A 24,800-nucleotide genomic window follows, 5' to 3' on the forward strand; every position below is an offset into this window, starting at 1 on the left:
AGATCCTACCTCACCGAAAGCGGAGCTGAATGGGCTTCCGGGACGCCGACAGCGGCGAGGAGTTGGCGCTTCCTAGGCGACCGGAGTCCCGCTGACTCGTCCTCCTTCGACTAGAAACCCTCCTCCTGGGCCCGCGCGGGAGGAGTGGGGTCTCTGAGGGAGCGGCGAGCCCGCCGGCCCCGGTCTCTTTTCCTGGCGGCGGCGGCTTCTACTGTAAGACAATATGTTCAAGAGAATGGCCGAATTTGGGCCTGACTCCGGCGGGAGAGTGAAGGTCAGTGCGCGGCCGGTGCCTCCCCTCACGGAGTATCTTTCTCGTCCCGGCTCTTTCTAGCGCGGCCTGGGGAGGGTCAGCTTGTTCCCGCTCGCTCCTTCTTGCCTCAGGCTGAAACCGGGGTTTCTAGGAGGACGGCGACTCAGAGCCCCAAAGGGAAAATCGTGGTTTCATTGGGCCCCAACTTCAGGTGTAACCCCCTCCCTTCCATCCCAGCCAAAATAAATCGACATAATCCTTGGTGCCTGGGGGAGAGATGGACGTCGTCGCCAAGGACGAAGCCACTTGGAGGGCTGGCATATCCTGGCTTGGTGTTCATCCGCTGCCAACCCAGGTTACCTGTAGATCGGGGTCGGGGGGCACCCACCTATTGTGGGATAACAACAGCCGATTCCGTGCTAAAGAAGCACGTGGGTGAATGCTTTACCGGATTCTCTCGCCCCTATTGCAGCCTTAAAAAGGCAGTGTTACTCCCAGTATTTACAAGTGTGATAACGATAGAGCTGGCGGATAGAAAAGTTCCCGAAGACTTCCCCAAGTTAGTAGTGTTCATAAAGCCTCAAGGCTACTGCCAGGATACTAATTAATCAAGCAAAGAAGATGCCTGGCACATAGGCAACATTCAGTACGTTAGTTTCTTAGTTTGTAATTAAAGTTATAATCGAGCTTGACGTGATGTTTGACACCGTGACAGATTTCCCTCCCACTTTAATACGTTACCTGGAACATTAATTTTTTATGTCACGACCGGCTGATTCCTGATATAACATTGGTATTTACCCCCTTCAGATTTTTATTTACCACAGAAAGAAAAATTTTTTCAAAAAGAAACCACCCAATTTTTGCACCAATCTAGTTGCTCTAGGTTTTAAGAATCCTTCTCCATATCATATTGTTCACATAAATTTATGCTGTATATGCAGTTGTCATACACAGTGCTTTAATGTTTCTTATAACGTGAGAGCTCTTTGAAAGTTTCAAAAGCTACTGAAATTAAATGGAAGGGGAAAGAGATGGCCAGGTAAAATTTATAGTAGCAGGAGTTTCATAAACATATTTTCTCTGCTTTGGGGCCAGAGATTTTGGAATGATAAGAAAGTACTACAGAAAAGAGGATTATAAAAAGATTTAAAAATAATAATAAAAAATAAGGGAAAAAAGAAAACAGAAAAGAGGATTATAAGATTGGCTTTCAGAGAAGAACTTACAGAGCTTTCTCAATTTGTAATCATGTTAGGTTCTAAAAGTCTTTTAAGTCCAAAATGAAGTGAGATTAGGCTTGTAAACCTCAAATGCTTTTCCACCAAAAATGGATGTGAGTTAGTCATTTAAAACTTAAAATTAGGGACCTGTGTCTTCTCCTTGCTGATTGTTACCTGATCTTGTAAGCATCTTTTTCCAATTTAGATAAATTTCATCCTAGTAGAAAGTCCACTGGCAAATGAAAGCCCTTTAAATATTTGAAGAACTCAACAAGTTCCTGTCAACACTGGTGCTGTGGAATCTGTTACCTAGTCACCTTGTCAGTGCTCTTTGTTATTTATTCAGTCCTTAAACGTGAGGCCCTATCTTTGTGTGCCGCAAAAGTGCACTTGCTGTGATTTTTTTTTAATTCCCATACAAACTGCTTGCCTTCTTCTGAATTAACTTTAGGCTAATAGGTATTGAATTTGTTTGAGGATTACCTAGTCACAATGAAGTTTTTCTCTTTATGACCAACCTACTGTATAGCAGGTGCAACTCTCACAGCCTGGATGGGAGGGGAGTTTGGGGGAGAATGGATACATGTGTATGTATGGCTGAGTCCCTTTGCTATTCACCTGAAACTATCACAACATTGTTAATCGGCTATACAATACAGAATAACAAGTTTGAAAAAAAAACAAAAGAAAAAGTTTTTCTATTTGTTCACCGCTTTTCCTCTTCTTATTACTTGTTGATTACATTGGCCCAACACTTTTTACATATGATACATCTTGGTCTTGACCTTCAGGTACATTCCTACTATTCAACAGTTAGTCTCAAATTCATGTGCAACATTCAGCATTTTCTCCTGAAATTTTTTTCTCTCTCCTTTTCATCAGAATCTGCCTTTGCAGTTCTGAGATGTGCGCAGAAACATGTACATGCATCACAGAACTGAGCACAAATGTAGCAGACTTGCCATCAGTCAAGTGTTTATCAAGCTTGAGTCCTCCAAGTGCCTCTGCCATTATCTGAATTCAAATGTAATATTTGTTTGTTAAATCTAATGTTTAAAGTCCCTTCCTAAGCATTACTGTTCATGAAATTGTGATTTGAATTGCTAGTTGTAGTTGTGGTTTTTCTAATATAGATTAAAGTAAGCACAATTAATAAAAAGAAAATGCTTCCCGTATTCTACCAAAAAATTCTCTTCCAAACTGCCTTTAATTTTTGTACTGTGCTTTGGAAAACCCTGCTGTAAGCTGATTAATAAGGACATTACCATCAGGTGATGACAGTTAAAGTTAGTGACTATTAATTCCTGGTTGTTCTTTAAAGTTTGTAAATAAAGAACCTTTTCTGTTTCTTTATTAAAAAAAAAAAAAGGCAAAAATAGAAACTCTCAAAGTACTTTATATGAATTAAATAGATGTTTTCAAAGTGGGAACATTGTAATTACTATGATGTTTAGTTCAGTTCAGTTCAGTCGCTCAGTCATGTCCAACTCTTTGCGTCCGCATGAATTGCAGCACACCAGGCCTCCCTGTCCATCACCAACTCCCGGAGTTCACTCAGACTCACATCCATCGAGTCAGTGATGCCATCCAGCCATCTCATCCTCTGTCGTCCCCTTCTCCTCCTGCCCCAATCCCTCCCAGCATCAGAGTCTTTTCCAATGAGTCAACTCTTCGCACGAGGTGGCCAAAGTACTGGAGTTTCAGCTTTAGCATCATTCCTTCCAAAGAAATTCCAGGACTGATCTCCTTCAGAATGGACTGGTTGGATCTCCTTGCAGTCCAGGGGACTCTCAAGAGTCTTCTCCAACACCACAGTTCAAAAGCATCAATTCTTCGGCGCTCAGCCTTCTTCACAGTCCAACTCTCACATCCATACATGACCACAGGAAAAACCATAGCCTTGACTAGACATGCTATCTAGGTTGGTCATAACTTTCCTTCCAAGGAGTAAGCGTCTTTTAATTTCATGGCTGCTGTCACCATCTGCAGTGGTTTTGGAGCCCAAAAAAATAAATTCTGACACTGTTTCCACTATTTCCCCATCTATTTCCCATGAAGTGATGGGACCAGATGAGGCTAATTGTCTGGAATTAATTTTTAAGGGAAATCCATGGTATATGCAAACCTAGGTTGTTAGGCTACCTGCCATTTCTTTAATCAGGCTTTCAAAGCTTTCCTTCTGTTTATTTGGATAATGATACAATGTTAATTTATGTTGAAATTGTTTTTCTTTTAGGGTGTTACTATCGTTAAACCAATAGTTTATGGTAATGTTGCTCGATATTTTGGAAAGAAAAGAGAAGAAGATGGGCACACCCATCAGTGGACAGTATATGTAAAACCATATAGAAATGAGGTAAATATTTCTTTTTCCTAAAACCTTTTTGAAGCTATGGTTTGTTTTGCTTGAAGATAAATTGTAATATCATTTTATAGTAACTGATAATAAAACTGTCCCATTGTAGGATAACCAGGGTCCTACTGTGTAGTGCATGGAACTCTGCTGAATGTTATTGGGAGGGGAGTTTGAGAGAGAATGGGTACATGTATATGTATGGCTGAGTCCTTTCACTGTTCACCTGAAACTGTCATAGCATTGCTAATCAGCTTTACTGCAGTACAGAATAAAACGTTTTTTGTTGTTTTTTTTTTAAAAAAAGGTAAAAAAAAATTGCCCATTGTAGAAATGTTACCCCAAAAGTTGAAAGAATAAAGTAAGAGCTGTCATCTTTGTATACTTGTTAGTAGAATTCAATTTTCCAAAACTGTTTTCTGATTATAATTAAGTTATGAGCTTCCCTGCTGGCTCAGTGGTTAAGAATTCACCTGCTAATGCAGAGGAGGTGGGTTCGGTCCCTGGGCCGGGAAGATTCCCTGGGAAAGAATTGGCAACCCACTCCAGTATTCTTGCCTAGGAAAGCCCATGGACAGAGGAACCTGGCAGGCTATGGTCTGTGGGGTCACAAAAGAGCTGGACACAGCTTAGTGACTAAACAACAATGGCAACAAGAACTGTCCTGTATACATAGTATACATAGTATGTCTTCTAATCACCACCTCTTAAGGTAGCCTAGTGTATAATCACATGTTTCAGGAATGACAAATTTACGTTATAATTTGATAATCAGAGAAGATGAAAGACAAAACTGCTACATAATCTGGCTGCTGGTAGTTTGGTTTTGTGGCTGAATCTCTAATGCCTGGAATGTAGTCACTACATAGTAGGTATTCAGTAGGTACTGAATGAATAAATATTCCTCTGTTTAAAACCCTTCTGTATGTCAGCTGTTTCTGGTCCAATATAGTGGAAGCAATAAGGCAAGTGAGAATTTATGTTATCATTGTAATCATTTGTCACCGTCTGGAAACATCTGAGAAAGCATTTAGAGGCGTCATGAAGAGATGTTAACTTCTGAAAAGTTGAAAATGGTGCCAAATACCACAGAATAGATTCATAGCTTGATAATGATAAAGATATCCTGCTTCAAATACTTTTACCACATGTAAGGGGCACATTTTGTGACGGAAGCTAGTAACTGTTCAAAATAACTTTATAGTGTCAGTTTTAAGGGTCGTCTTCCCATGTAACCCCACACTGTGTTCAGTCATGTTTAATAAATTAAGAGATGATCAATTTAGAGGTAATAAATAATTTAGAGGTAAATAAAACAAAATATGCCACACATTAAACTGCCATGTAGGACAGTTTATAGTGACTCAGCTCAGTGCGTGCATGCTGACTTGCTTCTGTCGTGTCCGACTCTTTGCAGCCCTATGGACTGTAGCCGTCCAGACTCCTCTGTCTGTGGGATTCTTCAGGCAAGAATACCAGAGTGGGTTGCCATGTCCTTCTCCAGGGGATCTTCCACACAAGGATCGAACCCACATCTCTTATCTCCTGCACTGGCAGGCAGGTTCTTTACCACTAGCACCACCAGGGACGCCCACATAGAAACTCAGTGCAGCCACAATTTAAAGGTGACTAGTTGAATGTAGGCCGCTGGAGCCGAAATTGAGCAAAATACAGCACAGCAAGTAGTGATGCCACCCAAAGTTATCTTAATTTCAAGGGCAAAGAAGATTCTAGTTGACCTTTGATTTCTGTTTATCTTTTCTTGGTATATTTCACCAAAAGACTGAATTAAAATAGTGAAACCAACTAAGCTTGATAATGTTTCTTCTTCAGCATTTATACTATCCTGTATTAAAATTAAAAGACAAAACTTTCAAAGTCCACACAAAAACTTGTATGTAAATATTCAGTGGCATTACTCATAATTGCCCAAATGTCTCCAAACTGATAAGTGGATAAATATGATATATTCATACAGTGAAATATTATTAAGCAATACAATGAAGTAATGATGCATTCTACTACCACATGGAAGAAATGTATTTGTTTTTATGGAAAAATCAGAATTGATTTTGAATATTGTTAACAGAGATATATCAAACAATACTCAAAGGTACATAACATAAGAATTGCAACACAAGTGAATAGAGACATATATATTTTTATATATGATGAATTATGAAAGAATCTGGCACAAGCTTTCTTTGTTTAAAATAAAAAACCTCCAGGTTGTAATTCATATTTCTTAGGCATTTCTTATCTATAAAATTAGTACATATGTCCAAATGTATTTCCCTCCTAATTTTTATATGTAGATGGCAGAACTAATTAATTCCTCTGTATTTTAGGATATGTCAGCATATGTGAAGAAAATCCAATTTAAATTACATGAAAGCTATGGCAATCCTTTAAGAGGTACAGTAGTTCTGTGATTCATAACATACAAAATATAAAAGAACTAGGAAACTGTATCAGCAATTTAAAATTCCTAATTGTTTTCTTTTTTCTTTCTTTTAGTTGTTACTAAGCCTCCATATGAGATTACTGAAACAGGATGGGGTGAATTCGAAATAATCATCAAAATATTTTTCATTGATCCTAATGAAAGACCTGTGAGTAATGTTACTCTTTGTAGATATAAAATGGATTTTTTAGTAATTGTGAAAATGTAATAGTACATTAGACAACATATACAAGCTGTATGTTGACATTTTTTTATTCAGGTATAGTTTATATAAGTTTATGTCTTGCTATATCTTGCCATGCATTAATGTTTTTCTTTTTTAAATGAAGTGCCTTTCAAAAATCTTTTATTTTCCAAGTATAAAAAGAAGGAATACAATACAAACAGTTATTTGAAATAAATCATGGAAATTATATGATTACTACAGCAAAAAAAGGTCTAAAATTCATTAGTATTTTTTGGTTATTAGTAATAAACAAGTTGAGTCCATACACTCTCTGAAATGGGAGTGTCCAGTTTTTTTAAAAACCCTAGAATGCCTTTTTACTTTTTCATACTGTCATCAATACTAGCAGCTTTATCTTATTCATGATTCCTTATTATAACTACTGACTTTTTCATCATTTGCTCTCTTCAGATTGTTGCTGGCTAATGTAAAAAGTCCCAAAAGTTTTCACTTTGAACCCTCAGCAACTTGGTGAGCCCTCATTTTTAGACATGAGAATACTAAGGCTCAGAGATAAAGTTGTATTCAAAAATACAGTTAATTGTGGTAGAGCTAGTTTTTGAACCTGTATATTTGCATTCAGATGTCATACTCTTTCCTTTACTCTTTTGACTAAAACCACTAAGCCTGTTTTATTGTTAAACACAAAGAGTTACAACTCAGGCTATTTCATTGCACATTTGCATGGCCAGTGTTTAACTCCACTTTCAGGCTTTTAACATTCATCGTCATCAGTTTTCATCTTGATAGATTGAGTTCATTCCTTCAGCACCAAACATTTACAGTTTAATTATCTGATTACATTTGTAAAATAGTGTGCTTTTAAAGGAGTTGAATAGTACCTGGGCCAGTGATTCAGAGAATTAGTTCCTAACTAACTACACCAGAAATGCCTGAGGTATTTTTTAGAAGTTCAGACACCTAGTCCCCATTCTCTGGATGGTGATCCATAGGTTTGGAGAGGGGCCAGCACCCCCAGGTAATTTTGATGCACAGTAAGATTTAGGACCGGTTGACATAGACCACTACATAGAAGTTTCCTTCAGCCCCTCCAGTATAGTAAGAAAAGAAGACCAGCTTCCATCATGAAGTGAAACATCCTGTTCAGATTTGGAGAAGTTCTAGTTTTCAGAAAGTTCTGCTTTATATTAAGCTTCCTTGAACTTTTTCCTGATAATTATTCATAGATTAGTTTGTTTTTATTTTCCTCCTGAAGAGCCATCTAAATGGTTATTTAAATATCTTCCATGTGGTAATGTTTTGGTATCTCCTACCATTCTTGTCTTTCTGAGATACTTTCACAGATATTCTGTTTGGCAAAAAATTATTAAATATATTTGCAAGATACTTCTCAGAGGGCAGGATACAAAGATCAGACACTACACCTATCCTTGATCAAAATAGTCTATTTGGGAATATAGAGCACAGAATATGGCAGATACTGAGAGAGGGGAGAGGGAGAAATTATTAATGTTATTAGAGCTGAGATTCTTGTTAATTTTGTAAGGTTGCTTTGAATTCATTTTATTTTGAGAATGTGCTGCTTTACCTGTCTGCTGCCTCCTCTGTCTCCCCCATCTCACCTCCCTGCCCCTCCTTGGAAAATACATCTCTGAAAGAAATCATTATATCATGTAACTTCATTATGAGACAGTTCTCAAAGTCTACACTTGAAAGGAAGGTGATACATTCTTTTGCACTTCTGCAGTGATTAATTTATTAATAGGTTTTCATGTAAATCTACATGAACCTGAATTTTATCCACTCCAAATTGTTCTCGTGTTCTTTCAGTGTTATGAAACTATTATAGTTTTTCAGTTGACCCTTATAGAAAATAAGTCATATGAAGATTTATTTAAATTATAAAAGAAAGACATGGGTAACTTGTGATTTGCTTCCATTATCTGGTAAGCTATTACAGGTCAAGCAACTATGTAAAAGGAATGGTTGTTTGTAAAAGCAAAATACTAATATTAAGAGTTTTATTCCTAGAAATATTGCCAGCAGGTATAGGCATTTTCATTGCTCTAAGAATCTTCAAGCATCAGTGTAAATTAGAGACATATGTCTTGAAATTTTTCATTGTCTGTATCTGCATACTGCTAAGTTGCTTCAGTCGTGTCCGACTCTGTGTGACCCCATAGACGCAGCCCACCAGTCTCCCCCGTCCCTGGGATTCTCCAGGCAAGAACACCGGAGTGGGTTGCCATTTCCTTCTCCAATGCATGAAAGTGAAAAGTGAAAGTGAAGTCACTCAGTCGTATCCGACTCTTCGCGACCCCATGGACTACAGCCTACCAGGCTCCTCCATCCATGGGAGTTTCTAGGCAAGAGTACTGGAGTGGGGTGCCATCGCCTTCTCCGTGGTATCTGCATGAATGCCTCGCAAAATCTGAATAAGTCTGGGAAAGGACAGTTTTATGATGTAGTTTTCAATACTGCTCAAATTATAAAACACATAATATATAGTTTTATAAAAAGATTAAAAAATAAAATGTGCAAGCTTCCTGTATTAGGTTCCTATGGCTGCCATAACAGTATCACAAACTGAATGGGTGAAAACAACAGTTTATTCTCTTGGTTCTGGAGACTAGAAGTCCAGTTTCAAAGTGTTGGCCATGCTCTCTCCAAAGCCTCTAGGGGAGGATCTTTTCTTGCCTCCTGTAGTTTGTGGTAGCCCCAGGCGTTCCTTGGCTGTGGCAGCATAACTCCAGTCTCTGCCTCCACTGTCACATGGCCATCTCTCCCTCCCCATCTCTGCATCTCTTCCCTTTTTATGAGGATATCAGTCATATTGGGCTAGGGCCCCCCATGACTTCATCTTAACTTGATTACATCTCCAAAGATTCTGTTTGCAAATATGGTCACATTCACAGGTACTGAGGATAAGTATAGATTCTTCACTATCTTTGAGGGGATATAATTTAACCCCATAACATAGAAGTTACACCATTTCTGACGCCTTCTTCAGGAAAACGACAGCTACTGTTTTCAGTTCCTCTAGGAATTAACTCCCATGTATCTAATGTATTTAAATCCCTAAATTTGGATTTTTCCATTTTAGATAGAGCCTCTCAACTCCTGAGGATGACACATGATCCTTTATCTTCATATTTCTTTTTTCATTTTGCTGGAGGAATTTCTTCAGAAAGGATACCTAAGAAATAAATTTTCAGAGTAAATGCTCTCTAAAAATATCTTTATTTTTACTTCATACTCGATTGATTGGGTGAAGAATTCTAGGATCAACAGGAGGATATGCTCTCTTGTCTGTGAGTAAAAGGAGAAGAAGGAAGATTAACCAACCCAGCCAGCCAAAGCATTCTTGATTTCTACACCTGCCGTCTTTGAGCTTCCAGTCTCTTTTGGGCTCCACTGGGGCCACTGTCTCTCATCTCTGATGTAGTTTTCTTTCCTAAGTTTTTAGGTTATGATTTCCCCATTATGGTTTATCTATTGGTGTAGTCTCATCTGCTTTCTGTCATCCTAGAAATTTGTCAAGTTATCTGCTTTAAATATGATGCCTGCTTTTTATGATGATTTTAGGTGACTTTTTTGGAAAATTCTTCAAGTCCTCTCAGTTACTTCTCCAACTTCAACATGAACCCTTGATGTTTTACCTGCTAGAATCTGTTTTGTTCAAATAATCATACATTGTGCTACAAAGCTTTTCCATTGATGTCTTATATGTTTCCAAGTATTTTGAAGAGAGGTTGCTCTTGCCGAAGTGAATTATCAGTGGCTAACTTTTCGTTTATTATGCTACTTATGTTATAATCTTATTATTAATATTCTACCAGAGAAATTAACTTGTCCTCTAAAACTTGAGTATTTTAGTATTGATCATTCCTTTTGAAATCAAATCTTTTTTCCTCACAGTGAATTTGTAAACTTTATCTGTCACAGTTAAGCAAATTTCATTTGTGTAAGTAAAAGACTTTTTGTCTTAGTGATTTCCCAATTTAATTTGCATAGCCGTATCTTGTATTGTTTTTATATATAGTCACTCTCTGGAATGGTTTGTAGCCAGTCTTTACTTATCCTCTTTGTAGCATACATATTGAATAGATGTGGATAGATGTTAATACCTAATAGGAAAATAAAAGTACAGTCAGAGTTCGGATGATCTGCCATTGTAAGTTGTAGTTCTGACAAGATCCTGAATTTGATAAGTTTACTGCTTTACTTTAGTAGTTATTTCTGTAACTGTAAATCAGTTAGAGAAATGATAATCTCACATGATGATAAAAACCATCCACGGATGTTGTATCTGTTTTTATTTCACAGGTAACACTGTATCATTTATTAAAGCTGTTTCAGTCAGACACCAATGCAATGCTGGGGAAAAAAACAGTGGTTTCAGAGTTTTATGATGAAATGGTAAGATTTTATAATGAGAGTTTTTAAAGCATTTTCAGTTTGTAGATTTTGAAGTTACAGGGCTTTTTTCTCCATTCTATCCCATTAGATATTTCAAGACCCAACAGCAATGATGCAACAATTATTGACAACATCTCGTCAGCTTACCTTAGGAGCCTATAAGCATGAAACAGAATGTAAGTGCCATGAGTTTATAAATAATCCTGAGTAATAATACTTTGGAAGGAATGATGCTAAAGCTGAAACTCCAGTACTTTGGCCACCTCACATGAAGAGTTGACTCATTAGAAAAGACTCTGATTCTGGGAGGGATCAGGGGCAGGAGGAGAAGGGGATGACAGAGAATGAGATGGCTGGATGGCATCACCGATTCGATGGACGTGAGTTTGAGTGAACTCCGGGAGTTGGTGATGGGCAGGGAGGCCTGGCGTGCTGCAGTTCATGGGGTCGCAAAGAGTCGGACACGACTGAGCGACTGAACTGAACTGAATAATGTATTCAGTGATGGTGAAAGGATTGTATGATAAGTGACTATTAAATTTTTTATTATGTATAGGTAAAATTTTTAGGAGTTAGGAAACAAAATGTGTATTACCAAAGAACAAATAAGAAGGATGCTTTTAAATAGTTTTCAGAATAGGCCAACTTTCCAAAAGGTAAAAGACAGCTGCTCACACACTCTGAAATACTGTTTGTCTTTTATTCACTAATTCCATTTAAGTGTAGCTTGTCATTAATCTCGCTTAACCTATCACTCAATCATTTTCTGTGTGTACTAGTCTTTGCTAACGATTGGTGTGAAGAACCTTGCAGAACATTATACTTTAGTGTACTGTGGTTAGCGTCTCTGTCTCTCTACACAACATTTCATGCAGCTGTATCAATCATTTGCATTTGTCATTCAAGATGAAACCTATTTACCAACCCCATGTTGACATTTATGTCACCATTTATTCAGTTGTTCCTTTGATCTTTCATTTATTTGCTTACAATATATATTGAACATCTGTACCATGCCAAGCATTGTTCTAGGTTCGGAAGATAAAGCAGTGTCTAAAGCAGACAAAAGCCCTGTCCTCATGGAGCTTACATTCTAGTGGAAGGAAGAGAAATATCCAATAAATAGAACAATAAAATGTTAGGTAGTGATTGGATGGCATGGAGAAACCTAGAGCAGGTGAGGGAGTGCTTCTGGTGCAAGGAGATTGTTAGACTTTTAAATATCAGGTCAGAGAATGCTTCCTGAAATTGTGGCGTTCAAGCAGATACCAAAAGGAGTGGGGAAATGAGCCATGCAGCTGCATGAGGGAGGAACGTTATGTGTAGAGGGGCAGCAAGGGCAGGAGCCCTGAGGTAAGAACAAGCTTGATGTATCCGAGGAACAACAGAAAGGCCAGTGTGACTGAAGTAGAGGGAACACGGAGTGGGAGACAAGGCCAAACAAGTAAGAAGTTAATAGAGGACCAGGTCAAACAGGGTCTTACGGGTAACTATAAGGACTTTAGATTTTTAAACTGAAGGAGATGTGAAGTTTTTTTGTGGGTTTTGAGCAGCAGAGTGACTTATAAGAGTAACATTTTCAAAAGATCAATCGCCCTGGTTGCTATATTGAGAGCAGACTATAAACCAGAAAGTGTAGAAGCAGAGTAGTTAGGAGGTTGTTGCAGTTGTCCAGATGTGATAGAGTTGTGAGTAGTACCAATGGGACAGCAATGGAGGTTCTGTTTTAAAGATAGGTACAATAGGATTGCTGATGGTTTAGTAAGATGTGAGAGTAGGAGGTGTGTTAATACAAAGCATGACTCTTAAGGTTTGGAGCCCGAACAAGGAAACAAACAAACAATTATTGTCGCTTTTCATAGAGATAGGAAGTCTGGGAGGGGCAGCTTTGAGGGGAAAGATTAGGAGTAAAGTTTGGACATGATGGGTGTGAAATGCCTGTAAGACATGTAAGTGGAGATGTTGAGAAGGGAATTGTACTCAAAGTCTGGTATTCAAGGAAGGGTCTGGGCATATAGATGGATTTATAAATTGTGAGGCCATATGGTATCATCAGTAGAGTAAGTGAAGATAAACAGAGGTTCAAGGACTGAGCCCTAGGCTTTCCCAAAATTTAGAGATTAAGGAGATGACCGGCTAAGGAAATTAGTTTAAAAAAAAAAAAAAAAAGATAAACATGGGTGTGGAGAGAGTAAAGCTAGGTGCACATAGTACCCTAGAGCCAAGTGAAGAAGGTTCATCAGGAAATAGTCGTTAGCTGTGTACCTCTTATAGAGCAAGTAAGATAAGAGCCAAGAAATAGGTGATAGTAACGTGAAATTCCTTGGTGACCTCAGTGGGGCAGTTGAAGGAGAATGGTAAGGACAAAACATCAGTTGAAGTGGATCCAGAGAGAATGAGATGAGACACTGGAGACAGGTGCTATGGATAAGCCTGTCTTGGAGTTTGACCTGTAAAGGGAAAGTAGCTCTTGAAGCAGTAGGAAAAGCAGGATTTGGGGTCCAGAGGCCAGTGTTTTCCGGGGAAAGTAGACCAGTAAGTAGACCAGTAAGTGTAGGCTGAAAGAAGTGATTCAGTAAAAGAAAAGAGTGAGGGGATGAAAATACCCTGCTGGAGAAAGAGATTGCTGTTTAACCATTAATGATTATAGTAGTGTTTTGTTTGTGTTTTCATGAAACCCATGACTGGGAGTTAAGTGATCTGAATACTAATTAAAATTGCCACTTGGTAGTCGTTTAAAATTTCAAATCACACTCATTAAAAGGATTCATGCTTCATTTTCTACATCTGAAAATATGGCCTACTTTGTTGTGAACATAAAACAGAAATGTATATGATCACTTTGAAAAGGTAAAAAGCACAGTAATATGCTGTTTTAATTTGTTAATGGTCATTTTCTCTTCATTATAAATCTTTCTCCCATTTCATATTCATAGAGGAAAATTCTCTTTTAAAATTCAAGTGCCTGCATTTCTGTGTTTTCAACAAGACTAATATCGTTAATTCATATGTGTGTAACGGTAAAAACAAATGTGTTTTATAAAAAGACTTTTCCACAAACTACTTTTGCTATATTAAAGCTTATATGTGGAGCTTTATAACCTTGGCAAGTTTCTTTTTTTAATTTATTTAGTTTATTTTTTTAAGGCGGGTGGGTGGCCAACATTATCACCGCTCACCCTGTGCGCTTGCTTCGCCAACTGGCGTGCCCTGAAACCCCCCAGGCACGATCCGCTCCAACCCCCACCTCCCCGCACGCCTGGCTTTTGTGCAGAGCCCCTGACTCGCGCACATGTTAGACTCCTTGGTCCATGTTTCAAATTTATTTTTGGCTGCACTGGGTCTTTTGCTGCAGGAAGTCCTTCTCTAATTCCAGCAAGTGGAGGTTACTTTTCATTGCAGTGCATGGACTTCTCACTGCAGTGGCTTCTCTTGTTGGGGAGCAGAGGCTCTAGAGCACAGCCTCAGTAGTTGTGGAGCATGTGCTTAGTTGCCCCACTGCATGTGGACTCTTCCCATACTAGGGGTCTACATGTGTCCCCTGCATCAGCAGCTGAATTAACCACTGGGCCACCAGGGAAGCCCCAACCTTGGGAAGTTTTTATTAGTAAACTGCATTTTTTGTATTATCTTGAGGTTATTTTCTTTTTTTTTAAATATAAATTTATTTATTTTAATTGGAGGCTAATTACAATATTGTATTGGTTTTGCCATACATCAACATGAATCTGCTACAGGTGTACATGTGTTCCCCATCCTGAAACCCCCTCCCACCTCCCTCCCCGTACCATCCCTCTGGGTCATCCCAGTGCACCAGCCCCAAGCATCCTGTATCCTGCATCGAACCTGGACTGGCGATTCGTTTCATATATGATATTATACATATTTCAATGCCATTCTCCCAAATCATCCCACCCTCGCCCTCCTCCACAGAGTCCAAAAGAGTATTCTATACATCTGTGTCTCTTTTGCTGTCTTGCATACAGGGTTATCGTTACCATCTTTCTAAATTCCATATATATGTGTTAGTATAGTGTATTGGTGTTTTTCTTTCTGGCTTCACTCTGTATTATAGGCTCCAGTTTCATCCACCTCATTAGAACTGATTCAAATGAATTCTTTTTAATGGCTGAATAATACTCCATTATGTATATGTACCACAGCTTTCTTATCCATTCATCTGCTGATGGACATCTAGGTTGCTTCCATGTCCTGGCTATTATAAACAGTGCTGCGATGAACATTGGGGTACGTGTGTCTCTTTCCCTTCTGGTTTCCTCAGTGTGTATGCCCAGCAGTGGAATTGCTGGATCATAAGGCAGTTCTATTTCCAGTTTTTTAAGGAATCTCCACACTGTTCTCCATAGTGGCTGTACTAGTTTGCATTCCCATCAACAGTGTAGGAGGGTTCCCTTTTCTCCACACCCTCTCCAGCATTTATTACTTGTAGACTTTTGGATCGCAGCCATTCTGATGCGTGAAATAGTACCTCATTGTGGTTTTGATTTGCATTTCTCTGATAGTGAGTGATGTTGAGCATCTTTTCATGTGTTTGTTAGCCATCTGTATGTCTTCTTTGGAGAAATGTCTATTTAGTTCTTTGGCCCATTTTTTGATTGGGTCATTTATTTTTCTGGAATTGAGCTGCAGGAGTTGCTTGTATATTTTTGAGATTAGTTGTTTGTCAGTTGCTTCATTTGCTATTATTTTCTCCCATTCTGAAGGCTGTCTTTTCACCTATCTTGAGGTTATTTTCTTAATAGCATCAAATCTATAAGGAATAAAAACATAATTCTGTAAATGGTATTGGCACAGTTGATAACTTTTGAGAAGAAAACTTAATTTAGATCATTGCTTCATGGCACTTAATCAGTTCCATTTTAATTAATGGTAGTTAATTGTTTTTTGAGTTTTTTTGCCATACCATATGCATATGGCCAAGCAAGGATCACACCCGTGCCCCTTGTATTGGAAGTGCAGAGTCTTAACAATTGGACAACCAAGGAAGTCCCTAAATTTTTTTTATATCAATTAACCTGTTTAAAAAATTAGAGAAATGACTGTCTATCCTGGCTAGGGAAGACTTTGTAAATTTGAAGTGTTAGAAGAAATTACATTGAAAGACAAAAAGATTTTTTTGCAAAAGATATGTAACTTATGCATTTCAAAAGGGCAAAAGAACAAAAAATAGATTTTTGGGAAATATGACAAAGGATTAAAAGCTGTAACACTCTAAAATAAAAAAAATAGAATATAGTTTTAAACTTCAGTTGATAAATGGACCCTGGAGTGGACAGACAGAAGAAAGATGGTTAGTAAAAAAAAGTAAAATATTTGACCCTGCTAGTAATTTTTAAAATGCAAACCAGTAATAATGGATGGCTATATTTGTATCAAATATGCAAAAGAAATCTTTCATAGTTGTACCTAGTAAGGATGTGGTGAACACTGTTCTCATGAATTGTTTATGTGAATAGGCCTTTTAGGAAAGCAATTTGGGAATATTAATCAAAGGTGTAAAAAAAGATAGATGCACTTTTACCAGTTTGAGAACATTATACTCAATATTTGGTAATAATATTAGATTTGTTGAGTACTTACCATTTGTACTTTTCTAATCTGTACATGTACAAGCTCATTTATATCTATAATAACTTTTTTAGGTAATCCATTTAGAAAAGGAAACTGAGGCACACATTGGTAAGAAACTTGCCCAATTAATATGAGTTAGTGGTACAGCCCAGTCTCCTAGGCAGTCCTCAGAACTTAGGGTCTAAAAGCATTGTAATATTGTAGATAAGAGTAATAGGATAGAGGTTGCTCATTATAAAGCACATTAAAAGTTTATAAAGATATTTATACTGGTAAATATGCAGAAATTGACTTAAGCACTAATGGTCTAGCTTTTAATAGAAGTTGCTTCTACAAGGAATAACTAAACTGATATTGTATACTTAATAGAGCTTACATGTACTAGATAAGTGCTTTACATTTCTAAAGTGAAGTGAAAGTTGCTCAGTCATGTCTGACTCTTTGCAACCTCATGGACTATACAGTCCATGCAATTCTCCAGGCCAGAATAATGGAGTGGGTAGCCTTTCCCTTCTCCAGGGGATCTTCCCAACCAAGGGATTGAACCCAGGTCTCCTGCATTGCAGGTAGATTCTTTACCAGCTGAGCCACAAGGGAAGACCTTAGGAATTCCCTTGATAGCCATCAGAGGGAGGTACTACTGTTAACCGCATTTTGCGTAGAGAGTTTTGATCTTGCCCCAAATCACTCAGCAGAGCCAGGATTTAAACCCACACAGAGTCTGTGCTCTTAACCAATAAGTTGTTTCTCTTTGTAAAAAGCCTGTGCTTCTAACCAGTGCGTTATATTTGCTTTGCAAAACTAATAATTCTTCTTTGGATTAGTTTACTGTAAATTGAGGCATCATTTAAAATAGAAATTTTATATATATTTATATATGCTATAGCCCATGGAATTTCAAAGAGTCAGACACGACTGAACACACACACACGTACATACATACATACACATGTGTACATACATACATACACACACGGACATGCATATGCATATATATATCTTAAATGTATGTGTTAACATTTAATATATAGGAAGCAGAAAACTAGAACAGGCTAAAACAAGTTTTTAAATGTTTTCTTCTAGGATCTCCTCATTAATTAACCCATTTCTCCAATATATGGTACCCTTGGCAGTTTTATGATTTGTCAGAAATACAGTATGGTGACTAAATCAAAGAACAAAGATCTATATCTACAATGAATGCTGTCCTCTAACAGATGAGTTAAATTAAGTCTTCCTGACTAGATTTAAAACTACCTGTTACAGTCATAAAGTCCTTGTTGTTTCCCAAATCTTTCTGTACTGTCTCCAAAGCCTGCTGTGTCCCACTTCATCTAATTCCTATCTTATTCTTTAAAACTCAGTTCAGATTTTACTTCTGCCAATAAACATTCCTTGATATATATATATACACACACACACACACACACACACACACGTACTCTTTCCCCTTGTTATGAATCCTGTCTGCTTTATAGTTCCCTAACTACCTCATGACACTGTAATGCATTTTTCTTTCTTGTCTATTTCCTATGTCTGTGTCCCAGCCTCTGTCAATGTGCCTTTCACTCTGCTGTTGTTTAGTCGCTTGGTTGTGTCCAACTCTTCGTGGCTCCGTGGACTGTGGCCCGCCAGGCTTCTCTGGAAATCCATGTATGTGCTCAGTCACTTCAGTTGTGTCTGATTCTTTGCAACCCCATGGACTAGCCCACCAGGTTTTTCTGTCCACACAGGTTCTCTGGACAGGAATACTGGAGTGAGTTGCCATGCCCTCCTCCAGAGGATCTTCCCAACACAGGGATAGAACCCAGGTCTCCCTCATTGCAGGCAGATTCTTTGCCGTCTGAGCCACCAGGGAAGATCAGAAGTCCATGGGATTTCACAGGCAAGAATATTGGAGTGGATTGCCATTTCCTTCTCGAAGGGATCTTCCCAGTCCAGGGATTGAACCTACCTGTCTTGCATCTGCTGCATTGCAGACAGAGCCTTTACCCATTGAGCCACCAGGGAAGCTTGCTTTCACTCTGTGTATGTCTTTTAATTGATATGAAGAGAGTAGGGGAGCAAGGGGGTAAAAATCTCTGCATTGTCAACCAAGTCTAAAGACAAACCATGAAAAGAAATACGGTACTTCTATCATAGATGACTTGTTTCTTTTGTATATAAAGAGCTCCTGCATATCATTTTAAAAGGCCAATAACCAGTAATTAAAAAGCTTCAGAGCAAAAGAAACCATCAACAAAATTAAAAGGAAACCTACTGAATGGGAGAAAATATTTGCAAATCGTGTATCTGATAAAGAGTTAATTTCCAAAATATATACAGAACTCATACAGCTCAATGGCCAAACAAAGCATACAATTCAATTAAAACTGGACAGAAGAGCTAAATAGATATTTTTTCAAAGAAGACATGCAGATGGCCAACAGATATCAAAAATACGTTCAATATCACTTATCATCCGGGAAATGCAAATCAAAACCACAAAGTATTATTTGATGTCTGTTAGAATGGCTGATCGGAGAAGGCACTGGCACCCCACTCCAGTACTCTTGCCTGGAAAATCCATGGATGGAGGAGCCTGGTAGGTTGCAGTCCATGGGGTCATGAAGAGTCAGACATGACTGAGCGACTTCACTTTCACTTTTCACTTTCATGCATTGGAGAAGGAAATGGCAACCCATTCCAGTGTTCTTGCCTGGAGAATCCCAGGGACGGGGGAGCCTGGTGGGCTGCCGTCTATGGGGTTGCACAGAGTTGAACATGACTAAAATGACGTAGCAGCAGCAGCAGAATGGCTGATATCAAGAAGACTAGAAATAACAAGTGTTGGCAAGGATGTGAAGAAAAGAAAACCCTTACTCAATGTTGACTGGTGTAGCCACTATGGAAAACAGTGTGGAGGGTCCTCAAAACAATAAAAGTAGAACTACCATATGATCCATCAATTCCACTCCTGGATATGGCTCTGAAGGAAAACAAAAACACTAACTTGCAAAGATATATACACCCCATTTTTGTTACAGCTGCTGCTGCTGCTAAGTCACTGCAGTTGTGTCTGACTCTGTGTGACCCCAGAGATAGCACCCCACCATGCTCCCCTGTCCTTGGGATTCTCCAGGCAAGAATACTGGAGTGGGTTGCCATTTCCTTCTCCAATGCATGAAAGTGAAAAGTGAAAGTGAAGTCGCTCAGTCATGTCTGACTCCTAGCGACCCCATGGACTGCAGCCCACCAGGCTTCTAGGTCCGTGGGATTCTCCAGGCAAGAGTACTGGAGTGGGTTGACATTGCCTTCTCCGGTTCATTACAGCATTATTTACAATAACCAAGATGAAAACAACGTAGTGTCCATCAATAGACGACTGGATAAAGAAGTGTTTTTTATACACACACACATACATACATACATACATATATACACATGTACACACAAACATAATGGAATAATATTCAGCCATTAAAAAGAAGAAATCTTTCCATTTGCATCAACATGGATGACCTCAAGGGCATTATGCTTAGTGAAATGAATCAGAGAAAAACAAATACAGTGTAATTTTATTTATATGTAGACTCTTAAAAACAAAAGCTCAAAAATAACAGAGAACAGATTAGTGGTTGCCAGAGATTGGGGTTGTGGGGGGCGTGGCCAAAAAGGTGCAAACTTCTAGTTATAAATAAGAGGTGATATGATTTACAGGATAGTGACTATAGTTAATAATATTATATTGCATGTTTGAGAGTTGCTGAGAGTAGATTTTAAAATTTCTCCTTACAAGAAAAAAATTCATAACTATATATGGTTCAGTTCAGTTCAGTCGCTCAGTCGTGTCTGACTCCCTGAGACCCCATGAACTGCAGCACGCCAGGCCTCCCTGTCCATCATCAACTCCCAGAGTCCACCCAAACCCATGTCAACTGAGTCGGTGATGCCATCCAGCCATCTGTTCCTCTGTCTTCCCCTTCTCCTTCTGCCCTCAATCTTTCCCAGCATCAGGGTCTTTTCAAATGAGTCATTTCTGTGCATCAGGTGGCCAAAGTGTTGGAGTTTCATCTTCAACATCAGTCCTTCCAATGAACACCCAGGACTGATCTCCTTTAGAATGGACTGGTTGGATCTCCTTGCAGTCCAAGGGACTCTCAAGAGTCTTCTCCAACACCAACAGTTCAAAAGCATCAATTCTTCTGTGCTCAGCTTTCTTTATAGTCCAACTCTCACATCCAAACATGACCACTGGAAAAACCATAGCCTTGACTAGACGGACCTTTGTTGGCAAAGTAATGTCTCTGCTTTTCAATATGCTGTCTAGGTTGATCATAGCTTTTCTTCCAAGGAGTAAGCGTCTTTTAATTTCATGGCTGCAACCACTATCTGCAGTGATTTTGGAGCCCAAAAAAATAAAGTCAGCCACTGTTTCCACTGTTTCCCCATCTATTTGCCATGAAGTGATAGACCAGATGCCATGATCTTAGTTTTCTGAATGTTGAGCTTTAAGCCAACTTTTTCACTCTCCTCTTTCACTTTCATCAAGAGGCTCTTTAGTTCATCTTCACTTTCTGCCATAAGGGTGATGTCATCTGCATATCTGAGGTTATCGATAATTCTCCCAACAGTCTTGATTCCAGCTTGTGCTTCTTCCAGCCCAGCATTTCTCATGATGTACTCTGCATTAGAAGTTAAATAAGCAGGGTGACAATATACAGCCTTGACGTACTCCTTTTTCTGTTTGGAACCAGTCTGTTGTTCCATGTCCAGTTCTAACTGTTGCTTCCTGACCTGCGTATAGGTTTCTCAAGCTGCAGGTCAGGTGGTCTGGTATTCCCATCTCTTTCAGAATTTTCCACAGTTTATTGTGATCCACAAGGTCAAAGGAGAAAAAAGCAGAATAGATGTTTTTAAAACTGGAACTCTTGCTTTTTCGATGATCCAGCAGATGTTGGCAGTTTGATCTCTGGTACCTTTGCCTTTTCTAAAACCAGCTTGAACATCTGGAAGTTTACGGTTCATGTATTGCTGAAGCCTGGCTTGGAGAATTTTGAGCATTACTTTACTAGTGTGTGAGATGAGTGCAATGAGCATTCTTTGGCATTGCCTTTCTTTGGGATTGGAATGAAAGCTGACCTTTACCAGTCCTGTGGCCACTGCTGAGTTTTCCAAATTTGCTGGCATATTGAGTGCAGCACTTTCACAGCATCATCTTTCAGGATTTGAAATAGTTCCACTGGAATTCCATCATCTCCACTAGCTTTGTTCATGCTTTCTAAGGCCCACTTGACTTCACATTCCAGGATGTCTGGTTCTAGGTGAGTCACCATCATGATTATCTGGGTCGTCAAGATTTTTTTTGTATATATGGTAACAGATGTTAACTTCAGACTTACTGTGATAATCATTATGCAATATATACAAATATTGACTCATATGTTGTACACCTGAAACTCATATGTTGTATGTCAATTATACCTCAGTTTTTTAAAAGGCAGGGGCCAGTCAAGGGAAACGATAAATAGGCAATTCATAGAAAGAAAGGGAGAAATATCCCCTAACCATATTAAAAGATTATCAATCTCAGAAGTAATAGAAGTGCAAATTAAAACTATTTTGAAATACAATTTTTAACCTTCCAGATTATTTAAGACCAAAAAGTTGATGCAGTAGGGGAACAGACATACTATGCTAATGAGATTATAAATTAATAATAGAACCTCTAAGAGTCACTTGGCATTCTTCCAAAATTACAAGCACAGTTATTCTTCAACCTACCAATTACTATTTACAGGAATTTATCACATGATTTTCCGCCTTTTAATTTTGTATCGGGTGTATGTACTACCTGTTTTCAAAAATAATTTTAAAAATAAAAGCAATGGAAAATTACAAAGAAAAATGTGGATTGTTTTGGGAATGTTAAAGTTTAGCTCTGTTACAAAATGTATCACAAAAAGAAAGTCACCAGCAGTGGGCAAAATAAGAACACATTATGTGTTTTAACATGCTGGATGCTTTTTACATGTATTACTTAATCCTAAATCCTCTGTGAAATACAAAGTTTTAACTATATTATATAGAAAGAAGAAATTAAGTGAGAGAGATATCAACATTCAGCTAGTAAGGGACCAAAGGTGTATTTGAACTCAAGTCTTTCTGATTTTAAAGGGTTTTAGTTTTTTTTCCTTCAATCCATGCTGCTTCCAACTAGTGATCATTTTACATTAACAAAAGTACAACTGTGCCTTAACAGTCATCAGCAGCAATTACCTGAAATGTCTACAAGGTGGAAATGTTGGGTAATAGTAGACATTTTTTTCTCTATAAAACATGGTACTACACTATCCAAGTGGAATATTTAAATAAATATAGTCTATTTTGCAGTAATGATATTTTTCTTTAGTTATTTGTTACATAGCCAGCTAGAATGTTTTAAATATTTAATGTTCCTCTGTCATAATAGTACTTAATATGTTTTTTTATGTGCCAAATGATATTCATTTTAAATCTTTTAAGCAAATATCACAGGTGTTTGCAATTATAATCTGTATTTTAGAAATGAGGAAATGAGCATGGAGATTAAAACAATAGCTTATTCAGAGTGGCACAACTAGTAGAGCTAGAATTCAAGCCTAGATAGTTTCTACTCTGTTTTGAAAAAAGATACAGGTTTACCAGTGTGATTTTGTTTATGTAACTTTTACCTACACATAAATTTAAGAATCCTCTTTTTAGTGCAGTTTTATTAGTTGGAAGTCTGTTGGACTATATACTCCCTAATTTCCAGATTAATATGTAAATAGAGAAAAACAAGGACATTATGTCTTAAAATCTTAAGTGTGAATTAAAATACTAGTGGCCCGAATTTTATTCTTTGTGATAGAAAACATCTTAGATCCTCTCTTGAGAGTTCAGACTTTCTCACCCACCTTCCTGTGTTTAAAGTTACATATCTTAAGTTGTTTGCATTTCATCATGGAAACACTGACCTAACGGAATGTCACGTTTATTACTCTGTGACATATCTCAGACATATGAGAAAAATGCAATAAATTAGTAACAGTCTGTTTTCTTTAGTTGCAGAACTTGAAGTGAAAACCAGAGAAAAATTAGAAGCTGCAAAAAAAAAAACAAGCTTTGAAATTGCAGAGCTTAAAGAGAGATTAAAAGCAAGTCGTGAAACCATAAATTGTTTAAAAAATGAAATCAGGAAACTGGAAGAAGATGATCAGACAAAAGAAATATAAACAGTTCTGAAGACAACTTGATAGTAAGCTAAGCGGAAAATAAGGTGGGCTTTAAAGGAGAGATCTACTACAGATGCTACAGTGTTTCTAAGAGGAAGTTTGTATCTAGTTGTCGACCATAGATTTTTCAGCAATGGGGTCAAAGTATTTGTAATTTACCAGCAATCTTTAATGTGAAATATATGTGTAATAAGAATGAATGGTGTATAGGTATTTTACCAACCCACTTTGGAGTAGTTCTGTGATGTTAAGCACAATTTTAAAACATTTTTATTGCATTGTATGTATAGCTTATCCTTTTGACAGGTATTGAAATTTCATTATAAAGTATAACTTATACAAATTTTGTACTTCCCCTAGTAGTTAGAATTAGTCATAAAATTAATGTGTATATTAAATTTTTACCTCCCCCATCCGAGCTCTTTTGTATCTGATGTGCCCGGTGTCCAGTAAGCACTGAATAAATGTAGTCTGCGTATGCTATTTCCGCCTCTTGATGGGTTTCTTTGTCTTGAATCCCGTGGAACTCTCATTACGATTAATGTATCTCCATAGTGTTGTGACCATGTATCTCTGATTTGCAGTCATTGTAACATACCAAAGCTCTCAGATGGCCAAGATCATATCTGAAGTATTGTTCGGCCTAACTACCGCAGTGTCATTAGTTTTCACATAGAACAATATTCAATCCCTTGTGCATGTTCCAAAGACACACAGGATGCATCTATGCAACAATTTTGTACACTACCCCTGATTTCTCTACCTTCTCCCTCAGACTGTCTTGTTCAAATCCACATGGTGAGTCCTCTACTTTTTTTTCTTTTTTCCCCTGACTATGCTGGGTCTTAGTTTTAGCATAAGGGATCTAGTTTCCTGACCGCGGATCAAACCCAAGGCCCCTACACTGGAAGCACAGAGTCTTAGCCGCTGGACCACCAGGGACATCCCAGCCCTGTACTTCTGAGTCATCTAATTTGAACACTAGTGGTACTTAATTTTTAAGGCCTTTTTGGCTAACCCATCTTGGCAACCTAGGAACAACAGTAAGTAGGAAAGTATTTGGAAAACGTAATA

At 38.1% G+C, this 24,800-nt stretch overlaps 1 protein-coding gene across 2 annotated transcripts; it reads left to right on the forward strand.

Moving 5' to 3' along the window:
* Window positions 1-24,209, forward strand: YEATS4 (YEATS domain containing 4). Of its 2 annotated transcripts, none has more exons than XM_055580275.1 (7): window positions 1-274; window positions 3,713-3,832; window positions 6,178-6,244; window positions 6,347-6,441; window positions 10,807-10,899; window positions 10,988-11,075; window positions 18,225-18,310. In XM_055580275.1, exons 1-7 carry the CDS (start codon window positions 224-226, stop codon window positions 18,293-18,295), a joined length of 585 nt encoding a protein of 194 aa, XP_055436250.1. In that variant the 5' UTR covers window positions 1-223; the 3' UTR covers window positions 18,296-18,310. The 2 variants fall into 2 exon arrangements, with proteins under 2 accessions (XP_055436250.1, XP_055436249.1); XM_055580274.1 differs by lacking the exon at window positions 18,225-18,310 and adding an exon at window positions 23,557-24,209 and having other exon boundaries at window positions 3-274.
* The last annotated feature ends 591 nt before the right edge of the window (window positions 24,210-24,800 follow it).

The sequence above is a fragment of the Bubalus kerabau genome, chromosome 1, assembly GCF_029407905.1.
Source record: "Bubalus kerabau isolate K-KA32 ecotype Philippines breed swamp buffalo chromosome 1, PCC_UOA_SB_1v2, whole genome shotgun sequence".
Lineage (NCBI taxonomy): Eukaryota > Metazoa > Chordata > Mammalia > Artiodactyla > Bovidae > Bubalus > Bubalus kerabau.